The sequence below is a fragment of the Nicotiana attenuata genome, chromosome 7, assembly GCF_001879085.1.
Source record: "Nicotiana attenuata strain UT chromosome 7, NIATTr2, whole genome shotgun sequence".
Lineage (NCBI taxonomy): Eukaryota > Viridiplantae > Streptophyta > Magnoliopsida > Solanales > Solanaceae > Nicotiana > Nicotiana attenuata.
The window spans coordinates 77,621,845-77,639,002 of NC_031995.1; the positions used below are offsets into that span (position 1 = coordinate 77,621,845).

General features: G+C 41.0%; 1 protein-coding gene across 1 annotated transcript; it reads left to right on the forward strand.

Moving 5' to 3' along the window:
- Positions 753 to 3,383, forward strand: LOC109230180. The gene is made up of 4 exons (XM_019395703.1): positions 753 to 1,683; positions 1,771 to 2,580; positions 2,665 to 2,783; positions 2,898 to 3,383. Exons 1-4 carry the CDS (start codon positions 753 to 755, stop codon positions 3,381 to 3,383), a joined length of 2,346 nt encoding a protein of 781 aa, XP_019251248.1.

A 17,158-nucleotide genomic window follows, 5' to 3' on the forward strand; every position in this document is an offset into this window, starting at 1 on the left:
TTCAAGTTTTACTGGTACGTTGCTTCTTCTCTTCTTTTTTATGCTTCTTTCTTCTTCTTCCTCCTTCTCTGTCTTTTCCTTTTCTTTTGGCAAATCAAAAAAATCTTAGCTAAATTCAGAGAATCAGAGACTTTGTTTGAAAGATTTGTGCTCTATGTTTCTGTCTCTGACTCTCTGTTTAAGAGATGAAATACACTTTATCTGAATTCTAAAGCATGTAATATTTATTATTCTTTAAATAGATCACTTTTGTTTTAATAGTATTGGCAAAGGTTTTGTAATGATTACATGGCCCACTTGTGCTTTTATCATAATTGAATAATGTAGTGTATATGTCATCTTCTCTTTAAATATTCAACTTAATGACTTAGTGGGAGACAACACATTGGGTATATAAAAAGTTATCAGAGTAATAAGTACTTGACTACTTGCATGGCTATCTACTTTACTGCTTAGTATCATGATTTACATTAAAGTTTCTTTTCTCTTTGCTTTAGAGATATACGAATGGTACATTAAAGAACATTTTAAGGCAACATACATATTTAAAACAAAAGTACAAAGTACAAATTATAAATTGCAATTTACAGAATAGACTGAAACAACTGTTTACTATAGAAAATATAATTACAATTTACAGAATAGATTGAAACAATTGTTTACTATAGAAAATATAATTAGCATATTTCCAAAGTCGATTATGCTATAACAATTAACTTAACTTTATATCTTTGATTTATATTAGAAACAAAATGGCAGAGGATTTATCTCGTGGTAATCGAAAGGATCCCGGTTGGAAATATAATCACTTGATCGATCCTAATGATACCACGAGAGTTACTTGTAATTTTTGCGGGAAAACAACTACAGGTGGAATAAATCGGGCAAAACAACATCTAGTTGGGAATTTCAGAAATACAACAAAGTGTACCAAATGTCCTCATGAAGTTCGAGAAGAATTGAAAGCTTACATGGAGGAAAAGAAAGTAAGGAAAGATATTTATGCTAGAGAGTATCCTGAACATGATGAGTTTGATCATCAAGATGTTGGTGAAGAGGATGAAATTCAGGAAATCATTCCTAAAAGAAAAGGTGGTGGGGGAAGCCTTCCTGGTGGCCTTAATAAGAAATTAGCTAAGGGTAAAGGAAAAGGCCCTATGAATGTATATTTGCAAAGTCAAGGCCAACTTAGGCAGACGGGTATCAAAGATTCATATGACAAAGAAGCAAGAGCAATGGCTATTCAAAAAGTTACTCGTTTCTTTTACGTTGCTGGCATACCATTCAATGTTGCTCGTCTAAAAAGCTTTAAGGAGGCAATTGATGCTATTGGAAGGTATGGACCAAATTTGAAGCCTCCCAGTTATCATGAATTAAGGATTCCATTACTAAATAAGGAGGTAGAGTTGACTAATGAACTTTTAAATCGACATAGAGAAGAATGGGTAAAGCATGGATGTTCCATTATGGCAGATGAATGGACTGATAGGAAGCAAAGAACATTAATAAACTTTTTGGTGAATTCTCCATGTGGTACAGTGTTTATGGAGTCCATTGATGCATCTTCATTTGTCAAAACTGGAGAGAAACTATGTGAGCTACTTGATAGATATGTGGAGCGTGTTGGAGAGCAAAACGTAGTTCAAGTTGTAAGTGATAATGGCAGCAACTTTATATTGGCCGGTAAGTATTTACTTTAAGAATGCTCAAGTTTTGATCTCTCATATATTATAGTATATAATATATTTAAGTATTTTCTTTTTATTTTAGGCCAACTCCTACAAACAAAGAGAAAACACATATACTGGACGCCTTGTGCCGCTCATTGTATAGATCTTATTTTAGAAGACATAGGCAAGCTTCCAACTATTACGAGAACCCTCAAAAGAGCAATTGCAGTTGTTGGTTTCATCTATGGTCATACAGGAGTCATTAATATGATGAGAGACTTCACAAAGAAAAAAGAATTGGTGAAATGTGGAATTACTCGATTTGCTACGAGTTTTCTAACTTTGCAGAGGTTGTATAATCAAAAGACTAATTTGCGAACCATGATTACATCTGAGCGTTGGGTGAATAGTAAATGGTCAAAAAAACCACAGGGAAAAGTTACAACTCATACTATATTGATGCCTGCATTTTGGAATCAAGTTGTTTATATACTGAAGATAATAGGACCTCTTTTTAAAGTCTTAAGATTAGTTGACAATGAGAAAAAGCCGGCTATGGGATATACTTATGAAGCTATGGATAGAGCTAAAGAAGCCATCGCAAAATCATTTGAAGGGAAGTCTGCGAAGTACAAAGATGTTTTTGAGATCATTGATCAAAGATGGGAATGCCAATTGCATCAACCATTACATGCCGCTGGACATTATTTGAATCCCGAGTATTTCTATCAAGATCCAGCCATTGAGAATTGTAGAGAAGTAACGAATGGACTATATGCTTGTATTCAGAAACTGGTTCCAAGTATTGAAGTTCAAGATAAGATTGTATCTGAGTTACCATTATATACAAGAGCTGAGGGACAATTTGGACTTCCCATGGCAAAAAGATCAAGAGCAACGAGATCTCCAGGTATATGAAAATTCAATGTTTACAATTAACACTTCAAGGCTTCACGTTCAATATTTACTTACCACTAAGTTATATCTTTTTCAGCTGAATGGTGGAATCTATATGGAAATTCAGCCCCTCATCTCCAAAAATTAGCCATTAGAATCTTGAGCTTAACCGCTAGCTCAGCTGGTTGCGAGCGTAATTGGAGTGTGTTTGAACATGTGAGTTTTTATTAGACATTAGTTACATATAACTATTCGCTATTTTAATTTATTTGGTTAATTAATACAAACTTACAATTTTACTAACAATCAGATAAAATAATTCATGTGCAGATCCATAGCAAGAAGAGGAATAGATTAGAGCATAAACGATTGAATGATCTAGTGTATGTCAAGTATAATCGTGCTCTAAGAACTCGCTTTGACTTGCGGAATATCATTGATCCAATCTCATTGGATCATATTGATCATAGTAATGAGTGGTTGGTTGGAGAAATGGGGGTAAATTTTGAAGCGGAAAATGAATTGGTGTTTGGGGGAGATGATGACTTAACTTGGGGCGATGTGGCTAGAGCACCAGGAAGTGAAGATGCACAAACATACTCATACTCAATGAGACAAAGGAGACCATCAAAAACTTTGGCAACCGGTTCTTCAAGCTCTCAAGTTCGACGTATTAATATAGATATAGATGATGTTGAGTCTGAGGAATCAGAGGAAGAAGATATTGAAGGCTATAATTCTAGCGATACCAATGAGAGTAATCCTATTGAAGAAGAAGATGACAATTTAGATGCATATGATAATGCTAGTGATTAGACTTTAGAAGTAGAATAGTTGGTTTTGTTTAGTTGATAGTTTATCATATTTTTCACCATAATTTTGCTACATTGATAAAAATAATATTACATTGCTCTAATTTTGAATATATTTGTCACTTATGTTTTTATTACGTGATCTCTAAATATATTTTACACTATTTGTTATATTGCGCTTTTTTGCACTAAAGCCCGCGCTTTGAGTGCGCTTTGCGCTTTAAGCCCCAAAGGCCCTTGTCGCTTTTTTGCGCTTTTAGCCTTTGACAACACTGGTGTAGACACATATACAGGGACACTCAGAGAATCACTAGGCATAACAAGATACGGTGCAAAATAAGATGACACATACGAGTATGTAGACCCTGGATCAAATAACACTGAAGCATCTCTATCACAAACCAGAACAGTACATGTGATAACCGCATCTGAAGCCTCGGCCTGGGGCCTGGCTGGAAGAGCATAACATCGGGGCTGGGCCCCACCACCCTGGACTACCTCTCTGGGACGGCCCGCAGCTAGCTGGCCTCCACCTCTGGCGGTCTAAGCTCCACCTCTAAATCCTCTGCCTCCACCTCTAGCACTTCTACCCCCGCCCCTAGCTGGCTATGCGGCCTGTGGAACATCTGGTGCCTGAATCATAGCACGGGAACCCTGCTTCTGCGACTGAGTACCCACCAACCTCGGACAAGCCCTACGGATATGACCATACTAACCACACTCATAACATCCACCAGAATGCTGCGGCTGAGGAAACTGAGACTGACCCTGGCGACCTGAATGACCTCCCCGAAAACTCTGGATCGGTGGTGCACTGTAGGGCTGCTGATCAGAATATTGCATGCGAGAACCACGGCCACCTGAAGCACCGTGGGAAACCTGAAGGGCTGACTGAAAGGGCCTAGGAGGATGGCCTCTACCATATAAATCTCTACCTCCAGAGGAGGTACCGCTGAATCTCCCTGAATGACGGGGCCTCTTATCCGCTCCATGACCACCCCCCTGTGAGAGTACCATCTAACCTTTCCGGGCCATATTAGCCGCCTCTTGGAAGGATATCTCACTCCCAGCCTCTCTAGCCATCTAGACACGAATTGGCTGAATGAGTCCATCAATAAACCGTCTCACTCTCTCCCTCTCAGTGGGAAGTATAATAAGGGCATGGCGAGCCAAATCTATGAATCTGGTCTCGTACTGGGTGACAGTCATGGATCCCTGCTGAAGGCGCTCGAACTGCCTCCGATAGGCCTCTTGCTCTGTAATAGGGAGAAACTTCTCCAGAAATAGCTGTGTGAACTGCTCCCAGGTCAAGGCTGGCGATCCTGCTGGTCTAGCTAAGCAATAATCCCTCTACCAAGTCTTGGCGGATCCAGACAAGCGAAATGTAGCAAAATCAACCCCATTGGTCTCAACAATACCTATGTTCCGAAGAACCTCGTGACAGTTATCCAGATAATCCTGGGGATCCTCAGTAGATCACCGCTGAAGGTAGTAGTAAAGAGCTTGGTAAACCTGTCCAACCTCCACAAAGCATCGGCATACATGGCTGCACCATCACCGGTCTGAGCTACCACACCCGGCTAAACCGCTCCAACTGGATGAGCTGCTGGAGTCTGAAACTGGGGAGCTACCTGCTCCGGAGTGCGAGTAGCAGGAGTCTGGGCTCCTCCTCCAGCCTGAGAGACGGCTGGTGCTACAGGGAGCAAACCTGCCCTGGTGACACTCTCCATAAGGCCCACTAGACGGACCAGAGCATTCTGAAGAACTGGGGTAGCAATAAACCCCTCTGGGACCTGAGCTGGTCCCACTGGAACTGCTGGGGCTGGAACCTCGTCATCAAAATCAACCTGAGGCTCTGCTACGGGTGCTGCTGCCCTGGGTTGAGCTCTGCCCCTGCCTCGCCCTCGCCCTCTGCCCCTAGTGGGAGCAGCTGCTGGGGGCTCGGGCTGCTGATCGGTAGATGAGGAAGCGCGTGTTCTCGCCATCTGCGAAAGAACAGAGTAGAATTTTAATTAGCATTGAGAAACCAAACCGCACGATAAGAAAGAACAAATGTGAAGTTTTCCTAACTCTGTAGCCTCTGGGGGATAAATACAAACGTCTCCGTACCGATCCCTATTGATACCCAATTTTTCCCTGTATATTTTTATATGCAAAATACTTTCAAATACTATATATATGCATATATAAGTATGCCCAAGTGTTTTAGTATTTTTCCCAGATTTTTAAATCAAGTTATTGTCCATTTTAACAGTACCAAAAATTAATAGTATTCCCAAAATTTAGCATTTTCGGTGAATAATTTATTTTATTCCCACATTTATGCTAAAATATAGCTAAGGTAATTTTTATTCATTTTTTACAATTTATTTAGTATTTTAAAAGTCAAACTGCATATAATTGCAATTTTAGCCTATTTTGAAAATTAATAACATTTTATAATTATGAATTTGGTTCTAGTATTTTTAAATTAATATTTATATATTATTTACTGATTCAGTACTTTTAATTTAATTGCAGAATTATTTTTACTATTTTTTATAAGATAACACGAAAAACTGGCTATTTAATATGTAGCCCCAATTTATTTCAATTATAGCCAAATTGACCCCTCCAATTGACCCCAATCCTAAACTCCCAATTAGACCGGCCCAATCTCAATTGTAACCCGACCCCCCGACCCAACCAATTAACCCGCCTGACCTTTTTTTTTAATCCAGGCCGTTGATCTTTTTGATCAACGGCCACAATTAGCCCTTACCTTTTTAATTCCACCAAATAACCCTACTCATTTTCACTTAGAGACGCCGCCCTGAAACCTCTTCATCTCTCAAACTCTCTCGAATGTTCTTGATACCCTAGTCATCTTCTACCCTTTTCAACCGCACTTTCACCGGAATCCATGGCTTCTCAGGCCATGGATGGCCTGTACTCACCACCCTCCACCTTTAAACCCTGGGTGTTCGAAGTTTCGAGGTCTGACCTCGATGGTGTTCTTTCAAATCTTCTCAGATCCATGGCTTTGAGGCCTCTCCGGCCTCGCTCCGGCGTATCCAAGCATCAGGAGCCTATTTCTGACCTCTCCGACTCAAGATCAGACTTTCTTCCAAGCCTTTCTCATTCTAGGGTTTCTCTGAAACCCTAAGCTATTCGAGGTTCTCTGGTTGTTTTCTTAGATCTATGCTATATCTGTGTTCTACGGGAGTTTTAAAACGTTTTTCCCAATCTTTTCTTTCAAAGTTTGTTTCTCTTCGATTTAGGGTTTCTGAAAAAGTTTTAAAATATTTTCTGACTCCTCTTCTTATTTTCTTTGTGTTAATCTGTCTATGCTATGTTTTTATGTTCTCTTTTCTACCTCGCATGTACTTCTCCTGTGTTCTTATGTTTGCCCTATTATGCATATTCTTCTATTGTGCTCCGTTCTTTCTTCTACTGGTCTCTATATCATGCTTTTACACGTTTATCTTATGTGTTCGTTTACCCCTGTGTTCATTTACTGTATTTTCTACTAAGCTCTTAGTTCTTTATTTGCCTTCTTCTGGACTTTGTTTGAATTCTTTTTAAACATGTTTCATCTACTGTTTCCTTAAGTTTATACTACCTCTTTGTCTTCTGAACTTGTTTAAGTTCCAAGCTTTTCTTAAAACATGTTCTTTATGCTTCAAATCTGCTTTTTCACTATGTTTGTTTCGAACCTGCTATTTTACCTGTTTGTTTTCTCATGAGTCTCTGAAAGAGACCTCTGAGCCTGTTTCAGTTATTTGTCTTCTCGTCTCTGCATCTGATTCGAGTTGAAAACCCTAGGATTTGGGGTTTTTGGCGAGTTTGATCTTGTGTGTGGACTAGGGTTCTATTATGGAGCCCTGGATTCTCTCAAACCAAGTCTGAGTCTATGTACTGAATTTGAGCCTCTTTATTTGTGACTCTGAACTTTTCTATACTAGATTCTTTCTAATTAGCATGACAGTTCTTTCTTGTTTGACATGTCTGTATGCTTTATATATGAGGAATTCTTCCTTCAAAAAAGGTTTTTCTAATTTGTGATTGATTCAAAATTCCTTTTAATAAGGTTCGATTGATTGTTACTGATTTTCTTTAATTAAGCCTTTCTTCACCTTTTCTGGTTAGATTCATTCATACCAAAACTCAATTTCGGATTTTTACTGGCTGTTGATTGATTGCCTTTCCTTATTTGCACAAACTGTGTTGCTATCAAACTCTTTCCTTAAACAGTTTCTGTGTATTTGCCCTTCTTGTACTACTTTGGAAAAGATTTTGATCAAATTCTTTCCTTATTTATTCTGCCCGTTTGAAATTAGAATCCCTTAATTAAAGAGAGACCTTATGTAATTGGTTTCAAAACTATTTTCTTACCTTTTCTTACTTGCTTTCTGCACTATAAAGGGCACGACCTTTCAGCACTTTAAGACACCTTGAGTTCAATACTCTAACACACATTACTTACTTTCAATACTTTTACACTTCACTCAACACTCTACTCTCTTCTGAGATATTCTGACTATTTGCATGCAATTTGGCTTTACAAGACTACTACTTTTACTTTTTTGTTTTCCCGAAACTGGTATGTTCTAATTTAAGTTTCAGCCTCATCCCAATGTGTTTATTTCACAGCTTCTATCATCCTATCTACTTTGCTGTCTATGCTTAGTGATAAATATGTATGTTGTTCTCTTCGCATATGTTTTCTGCTGTGAATCCCCATACCCCTATTCCCCTCTATGTATTTGAGTTAAGGTTCAGGCATGGCAGCATCCAAATTGTTGTTCATGTCTGTGCTTGATCCTTTAAAGGATCCTAACTCCCAAATAATGTGGCTAACAGGCTGGTTGGGGTGTGCCAGCACTTCCAATTGCTGGGTATGACCACCAACCTGTCTTGGCTTTCCCCTAAATCCCTTTCTGCACTTACACTCACTCTTAGGTTCTATGTTCTTCCCCCCTCCTATGAGCCTTTCCTTGGGACCTTGAGTTCCCTCTGAACTTGGACATTTGAGGGCCAGCCCTTCCACACTGCACTATAATTCAATTATGTAATGAATTTAGGTGTAAGCACTGCCTGGAGTTCATGAGGCTCTTGGGAACTTTGACACACCCAATAAATGAGAAAGGCTTTGGGAATTCGATCCTTGGAGTTGGTTTACTTCATGCCTTAGACAGAAGACTGATTCAGGCTCTCCTTGGTTGGAAATTTTTAGTTTTTCTGATGTAATTTTACTTCTTTTTTCTTAGTCAATTCTGGTTTGTAATAATCTTGTAATAACTATTGGGGTTTTTAGTGAAAAGGGGAGGGTACATCATGCATGAAAGGGGTAGATATCATGTTCATAGGAATTTAATACGTTTCAGCAATCATGTCCCGTTTTTCAGTTTTGCATGTTTCATATAGAAATCATGTTTATAGGTTACATATTTCATGTAGAAATCATGTTTATAGGTTACATATTTCATATAGAAACCATGTTCTTAAGTTCTGCATTTTCAAACCATGTTTATAAGTTTCTGCACTTTTGTATTATCTAGAAAACATGTTTATAGGTTCTGCATTTCATATAGAAATCCTGTTATAGGTTCTACATTCTCATATAGAAACCATGTCCATAGCTTCCTGCATTACATATAGAAACCATGTTTGTAGGTTTCCATATTTCTGCATACCACATAGATAACATGGCTATAGGACTGCCTGAATTCTGCATATGCATCTATCACTAGGCAAACGTATTTATAGGTTTAAATAACAAACAACATTCTAGACACCATGCCTATAGGACTTCTGTACTTTTATTCCGACTATAAACGTTTTAAATCATTTAGTACCTAGAAAGCATGCCAATAGGAGCTATCAACTAAAAATCTGAATTACCTATTTTGCCTAAGTCTAAAAATCAGCAAATAGTATGGCTTAATATCTACAGAGCTTATGCTTTGTATAATCAACAAGTCTTCTTCTTTTAAAACTAGTACACTCCCGCATTGTTAGATATCATGCCTATAGGTTTCGCCTAGGCAAGCCATAAGGTAAATTAGTTAATAAGAATCAGACTTTGTTATATTCCAACCAGCAGGCAGGTCTGATTCAGGTTTCTTATCTAAAACATGTAATAAATCAGTCTGCCTCCCGCTTCCTTTAAGTTTAATTAAGACTATAACTAGTACGTGCAAGACATGCTAAACTATATGTTTCTCTTTGTTTCTTTAAGAGGCCTGTTTGAGCCTTTAATTGTTATGTGTTTCCCCATATCTGCTCTACATGTTTTGATTGTCGCCTTAGAATTTTATCCTTTTAAACCACAAAAGCCAAATCTACCTTCCCTTTAGAACTAGTAGTCCCAAATGCCTCCGGGGCTGATAGGTTTGGGACGAGTAGTAGCATGCAATAGGAAAACGAGACCATTCCCCGTTTAATACCTTAACGGGGTGGGAAAGGGGGTAGATATGGATATGATGACCACGCGATAACACCACGTGCATAAATGGTTACCGGGTGTTGTGTGGGGTGATCCATATTATTTATAAACTTAGGACCCCCTTCCCTTTTACTTGGTTATTTTCAGAACTTTTAAAACTGCTTTCTTCCCAAAACTTTTGCTTCTTTAACTTAATTGCTCGCAGAAATTATATGCAAATCCCTTCCCCTTTACTTGTTTATTTTAAGAATTTCAAAACTATTCTCTTCCCAAGCTTCAACCTCTTTCACTTCTTTTATTTTAATTGCTTGCAACCATTACGTGAAAACTACCCTGTATTTGTGATTCTTGCTTGTTTACTTGTCATGTGCACTTAAAGTCACAATTATAGCATGGCCGGGAACCACACCAGTGGATCTTGAGGGGTGCCTAACACCTTCCCCTCGAGATAATTTCAAGCCCTTACCCAATCTCTGGTTTTTCTAAATTAAATTTCTTCTTAGTGTCCTAATGCACTAAATCATTAGGTGGTGACTCTTCAATTGCAAACCCAATTCCCAAAAGGAAATGAGTTGTCCGCCCAAATGTCATAAACCCGATTTCGCGAGAAAAAGGGGGCATCGACAGCATGGCGACTTTGCTGGGGACATCTTTAAGGCTTTTACCATTTCATGCTATTTGTGACTTTATGTTTCTTTACATGTCTTTACTTGTTTACATGCCTTTAAGTATTTATTCTTTCTTCTACTACGAAACTAACTTTGCTCTTTGTTTCTTTTCTTAATGCTTTCCTTTATCGCTTTCCTTTAATACTGTTGTAAATTATGAGAAACTGTTGTAATTATTACTCTATGAACGTGCAAATACATGACAATTTGTTTAATTATTGTAACTGCATATTCAACATCATATTCCACTCGTGCCAAACAAAATACCATAGCAATGCTTATAATGAGTGGTTGCGCCCTTCCGATATTATCACCCCCTAAATCCGTCAAAGGCATATTTGCAGTAAAACCAGTCGATCAATGGTGTAATCGACGGTTCCGTGCCTTTCCCTCTTGAGTTGTCCGCTCAAGGGTACCAGTCTAATACTCCATAGAAACCCTACTCTGTTTAATTGTGCACGCATCATTATCAAACCTAGCCGAGTCAGTTATGTTGTCCGCATAATGACTCTTTAAGATAGCCTTGTCCAAAGTCCACTGGGTTTCCTTGAAACCCAAACGGACACTACCACGTTTTGTGCATTTGTTTGGAGAAATAAATGCTTCTATGCCAATTATTGATATTTAATAGTCGAGTCTGGTGGGGGTAGGGTCTAACCCTTTTGTTTTGCAGAAAATGAGGCCCGAGGTCCCCAGTTTCGGTATGATTAGCACACCCCACTCTTACTAGACTGGTGGAGGAGTCTTCTATCAAATGACCAAATCAATGAGTGGAAAGAGAGAGCCGCCAAAGCTAGCGAAAAGTTGGAATATCTGGAATACAGTCTGTTAGAATTGGAAGGAAAAGTGAGGAAGAGAGTCACCAACTGCCAGAACTCTAAGGGAAACGAAGGAGAACACCTGGCAAAAGCATTTTTACTGGTGAACCTACGCGAGCTGGAGAATTTGATCAACGAGAGCATTCAACCTGAGGAAAGTCCTTCTGGGACCAAGTAGATAGGAGTTTATTTTTCGCTTTACAAATGTAATAAGGCCAATGGCCATTAGTGGTTTTTATTTCTTGCATATTTAATGTCAATTTGGGATTCGTCTATTTTTTGTCAATAAAATGAGGCATTTTGCATTATAAGTTCTCCAAATTAACTTGTCGCTAGGCTCACCTCGGGCACAACGAGGCTCCCAAATTAGGACACGATTTATATTCTTGCACTATGTGTTTAAATATTGCAACATTTTCTTCTTATGATCCTTACTAACTTGTCACCTTTTGTTTTACTTTTTGCTTATTCCCCTCCCCAAAGGTTAGTTTGTGAACTCTGGCAACATCAGCATACTTTACCAGATCCAGGGGGCCTCCACCTACTCCTCCTCCCAGTCCTGTCAGGCACAAAAGCAAAAGAAGAATGGAAGATTCAAACAACTCAGTTGAACGGGTAGAGGTCACTCGTGGTGCTATGGTCCCCAAGGAAAATGCCTCTCAGATAGAACAAAAACTACTGAAATTCCAAGAAGAGCTTGATCATGTCCGGAATTTGGCAAATCTGTCATTTTCCCTTACCACTCCAGAAGTTACCTTCCCAGATACTCAGAATCCCATACCTCCACAAAATATCCCGAAGCAGCCCACTCCTCACCACCACTGCAATACTTGTCACACTCCCAATACTACTTCATTGTTCATCCCGGAACCGTTGAACTCCACAAATGACCACTGCCACACCCAACACAACACCCCCATCTACATGGAGACCGTGCCACACTCCACCCAGCCCATCTGAAGCACGCCCGAGTCCGATGATAAGAACTTGCTCATCAGAAATCTGGCCGAAGAGCTTAAGAAGTTGACCACCAGAGTTCAAGGAGTTGAAGGAAGTAAGGGAATTGAGGGGCTAAACTATGAAGATCTATGCATACAGCCCGATGTCGAACTGCCCGAGGGGAAAAAACCTCCCAAGTTCGAAATGTTTGATGGTACAGGGGATCCCAGGGTTCACTTGAGAACATACTGCGACAAACTGGTCGGAGTAGGGAAAGATGAGAAGATCCGCATGAAGCTTTTCATGAGGAGCCTAAAAGGAGATACTCTGTCCTGGTACATTAGCCAAGACCCAAAGAAGTGGTCAAACTGGGTAAGTATGGCGTCTGACTTCATGGACAGATTCAGGTTCAATATGGAAAATGCACCGGATGTGTTTTACATTCAGAATCTAAAGAAGAAACCCACAGAAACATTCTGCGAGTACGCCACTCGTTGGAGATCAGAGGCTGCTAAGGTTCGACCTGCTTTAGGGGAAGAACAGATGAACAAGTTTTTTGTCCGGGCTTAGGATCCGCAATACTATGAAAGACTGATGTTGATCGAAAACCATAAATTTTCTGACATCATCAAGCTAGGAGAAAGGATCGAGGAAGGTATCAAGAGTGGTATGGTTACAAACTTTGAAGCTTTGCAAGCCACCAACAAGGCGCTACAGTCTGGTGGAACGTCCAAGAAAAGGGACGTTGGTGCCGTAATGGTTGCACAGAGAACCAAATCACCTGTCAAATACTAAACTTACCCAATACCTCCACTTACATATCAGCCCACTCCAAATTTCCAAACACCCGCACCCTCCTACCAAACACCACCGCCTACCTATCAATCGCCTCCACCTCCTATATACCAACCTGTTTCACCCAGATATTCCCAGCCCGCACACGTCTACCAAGCTTACAACACTCAACAATCCCACTATCAATCACCTCCCCCTAACCAAAACTTTTCTAGACCCTGACCAAATTTCGACCGCAGACCTCCCAAACAGTATACCGCAATTGCTGAACCAATCGACTAGCTGTATGAAAGACTCAAAGCTGCTGGTTATGTCACCCCTATCCCTGCTATAACCCCTGAAAACCCTTCTCAGTGGGTCAACCCAAATAAAACCTGTGCATACCATTCTGGCATGAAAGGGCACACCATTGATGAATGCCGCTCCCTGAAGGATAAGATCCAGGCTTTGATTGACAATAAGATCATCGTGGCAAAGGAGCCAGCCCCGAATGTCCGCAATAACCCTCTACCAGACCACAAGGGTGTAGGTGTCCATATGATTGAAATAGAGGATGATTGGGATCCCAAAGGATCAATCGGTTTGATCACAGAAGGTGACGATCCAAAGAAGCCAACAGTCACCCTTAATCCGATTGTAGTCCAGATTCAGCCTTCTGAAGATGCCGAGGTGAACATGTCCATACCACTTGAGTTTGAAACACCAGCCTCCGCAAAGACGCCAACACCAATTGAGGTCGAGTTTGGGTCCCCAAAGGCGCCTGAGCCATTTGAAGTTGCTGTATTACCTTCCAAAGCAAGGGTGCCCATTCCAGTAGCAATGACAGTCGTAACGCCATTCCACACAAAAGCCATACCATGGGACTACACAGCCGAGGCAAGAATGAAGGGGAAAGCCAAGTTCGGGGAAACAGTTGCGGCAGAGGGTATGACAAGAACCGGCAGGGTTTATACTCCGGAACACTTGGCTGAGTCAAGTAAGCAGACCTCTTGGCGACAAGCCATCACTGAAACCGGGCTCGATGATCTCTGGAGAAAGATACAAGCGAAGGAATACTCAATCATTGATCAGTTGAACAAAACACCGGCGCAGATTTCTATCCTTGCTTTGCTACAGAGTTCCGATGCACACAAGAATGACTTGTTAAGAGTGTTGAGTGAGGCATAAGTACCAAGCAACATCACCAGAGGAAAAATGGCAAACATGGTAGGTCAGGTATTGGAGAGTCACAAAATCACTTTCCACGAAGATGAGCTGCCACCGGAGGGGTTGAGTCACAACAAGGCATTGCACATCACCGTGCAGTCCGAAGATTGTTTTATCACCCGGATCTTGGTCGATGGGGGGTCCAGTCTCAACATTTGTCCACTAGTAACACTCAGAACATCGGGAAAAGGGCTGAATGAAATCAAGGACGGGGCCATCAACGTTAAGGCTTTCAACGGTTCTCAAAGGTCCACTATTGGGGAGATTAGCTTATGTTTGCAGATGGGGCCCACTTGGTTTGATGTTGATTTTCAAGTGATAGACGTGCCGGCATCTTATAATCTATTGTTGGGACGACCATGGATTCATGCCGCCGGGGCCGTGGCATCAACACTACATCAGGCAGTAAAGTTTGAGTGGAATCACCAGGAGGTGATCATTCACGGCGACGGTAGCAATCCCATATACAGTCGCCAGACCATCCCAGCAATCGGAGGAAGAAGAAAGATAAGCGGAGAAACTTACCACCACATCGAACGAGTCAACGCCGTCGATAAAGATAAGTGGTAGGATAACAAAATTGAAAGCATATTGAACTGGAGCGGGTATGAACCCGGCAAGGGACTTGGCAAGAATCTCCAAGGAATCGCTAAGCCCATCAAGCTCAAGAAACACGGCACCACCTTCGGATTGGGATATGAGTATACCTGGAAAGAGTTCAATGAATGGTCGCCACCCTGGCACGGTCCTTACTATCCGTTGGAGCAACCAATACCGTGTTTGGAACATACTTTCCAGCCGGCCGAGGTTATCTACGGGTCAGAAGAAGAGGAAGCACTAGCAGCAATGAGGAACTTGTTCCTAGAAGATGATGACATGGATTGCTGTGTTATTTTTGAGGAGGAGGGGGAGGAAGGCCCTTCCATACAGGCTGTAAGCAGAGGAGCATGCCTCAACAACTGGACCGTCAGAACCACCAGAGCCCGGCGTGCCTCGGGGTAGCAAGGCTGAACAAGCACCATGCACTATTTTATTTTACTAGTTTACTTTCCTTTCGTATTTTTGTTTTTGCAAGAAAGAACTCCGATGTTCAAAACATTTATGGAATTTATCGAAAGCAATTCAGTTTTCTTATAAATCTTACTCTTATTATTTTCTCTCATTACTTTACTTATACAACATTACTATTACCTATCTTGATGAACCGATGACTGTGACATGCAACGAGACAACGCAACAAACGGACATAGATTCAGAGGAAGATGATATACCGGAAGAAATTGTTAAAGAAGTTGAGAATTTAGAGAATAGACCTAAGTCCAACCTGGATGAGACCGAAATCATCAACCTGGGAGATGCCGGAAACATCAAAGAAACACGAATCAACATTCATTTGTCACCATCAGAGAAGGAAGAATATACAGAGTTTTTAAGAGAGTATGAGGACATATTTCCCTGGTCGTACGACGACATGACTGGTCTGAGTACATCTATTGTGGCTCACAAATTGCCGACTGATCCAACCTATCCGCCAGTAAAGCAGAAGCTCAGAAAGTTCAAGCCAGATATGAGTTTGAAAATCAAGGAAGAGATCACTAAGCAGGTCAAAGATAAGGTTCTCAGGGTAGTAGAGTATCCGACATGGTTAGCCAACATTGTGCCAGTACCAAAGAAGGATGGGAAGGTCAGAGTCTGTGTCGACTACCGGGATCTCAACCGAGCCAGTCCAAAAGACGACTTCCCCTTGCCGAATATACACATCTTGATTGACAACTGCGCCAAACATGAGCTGCAGTCATTTGTTGATTGTTTTGCTGGGTACCATCAGATATGGATGGATGAAGAGGATGTTGAGAAAACAACTTTCATTACGCCGTGGGGAATGTACTGCTACAAGATGATACCGTTTGGGTTAAAGAATGCAGGGGCCACCTATATGAGGGCCATGACCACCATTTTCCACGACATGATACACAAGGAGATCGAGGTGTACGTAGATGATGTTATCATCAAGTCCAAGAAGGCCACTGACCACATGGAAGATTTGAGGAAGTTTTTCAACAGATTGCAAAGGTACAACCTGAAATTGAACCCTGCGAAATGTGCATTCGGGGTTCCAGCTGGAAAATTGCTGGGGTTCATTGTGAGCCGCCGAGGGATAGAATTGGATCCATCAAAGGTCAAAGCTATTCAAGAATTGCCACCGCCAAAGAATAAGAAAGAAGTAATGAGTTTCTTGGGGAGACTTAACTACATCAACCGGTTCATAGCACAATCTACTGTCATCTGTGAGCCAATCTTTAAGATGCTGAAGAAGGACGCCACTACCAAATGGACCGATGACTGCCAAAAGGCCTTCGACAAAATCAAGGAGTACTTGTCAACACCGCCAGTTTTGGTCCCGCCCGAGCCAGGTAGACCCCTAATACTCTACCTTGAGGTATTGGATGGAGCATTCGGATGTGTTTTGGGGCAACATGATGAAACAGGGAGGAAAGAGCAGGCCATCTATTATCTCAGTAAGAAGTTCACCCCATACGAGGCCGGTATTCTCTGTTGGAACGCACCTGTTGTGCTCTAACTTGGGTAGCTCAGAAGTTGAGGCACTATTTCTGTGCTTATACTATGTATCTCATATCAAGGATGGATCCTTTGAAATACATCTTCCAGAAGCCCATGCCCACTGGCAAGCTAGCCAAGTGGCAAATGACATTGTCTACGTGACACAGAAGGCAATCAAGGGACAAGCACTAGCGGGTCACCTTGCGAAAAATCCTGTGGACGGAAAATACGAACCCCTGAAGACGTATTTTCCTGATGAGGAGGTATTATTTGTAGGAGAAGACATTGCAGAATCCTATGATGGTTGGAGGATGTCTTTTGATGGTGCAGCAAATTTCAAAGGAGTTGGCATAGGAGCAGTTCT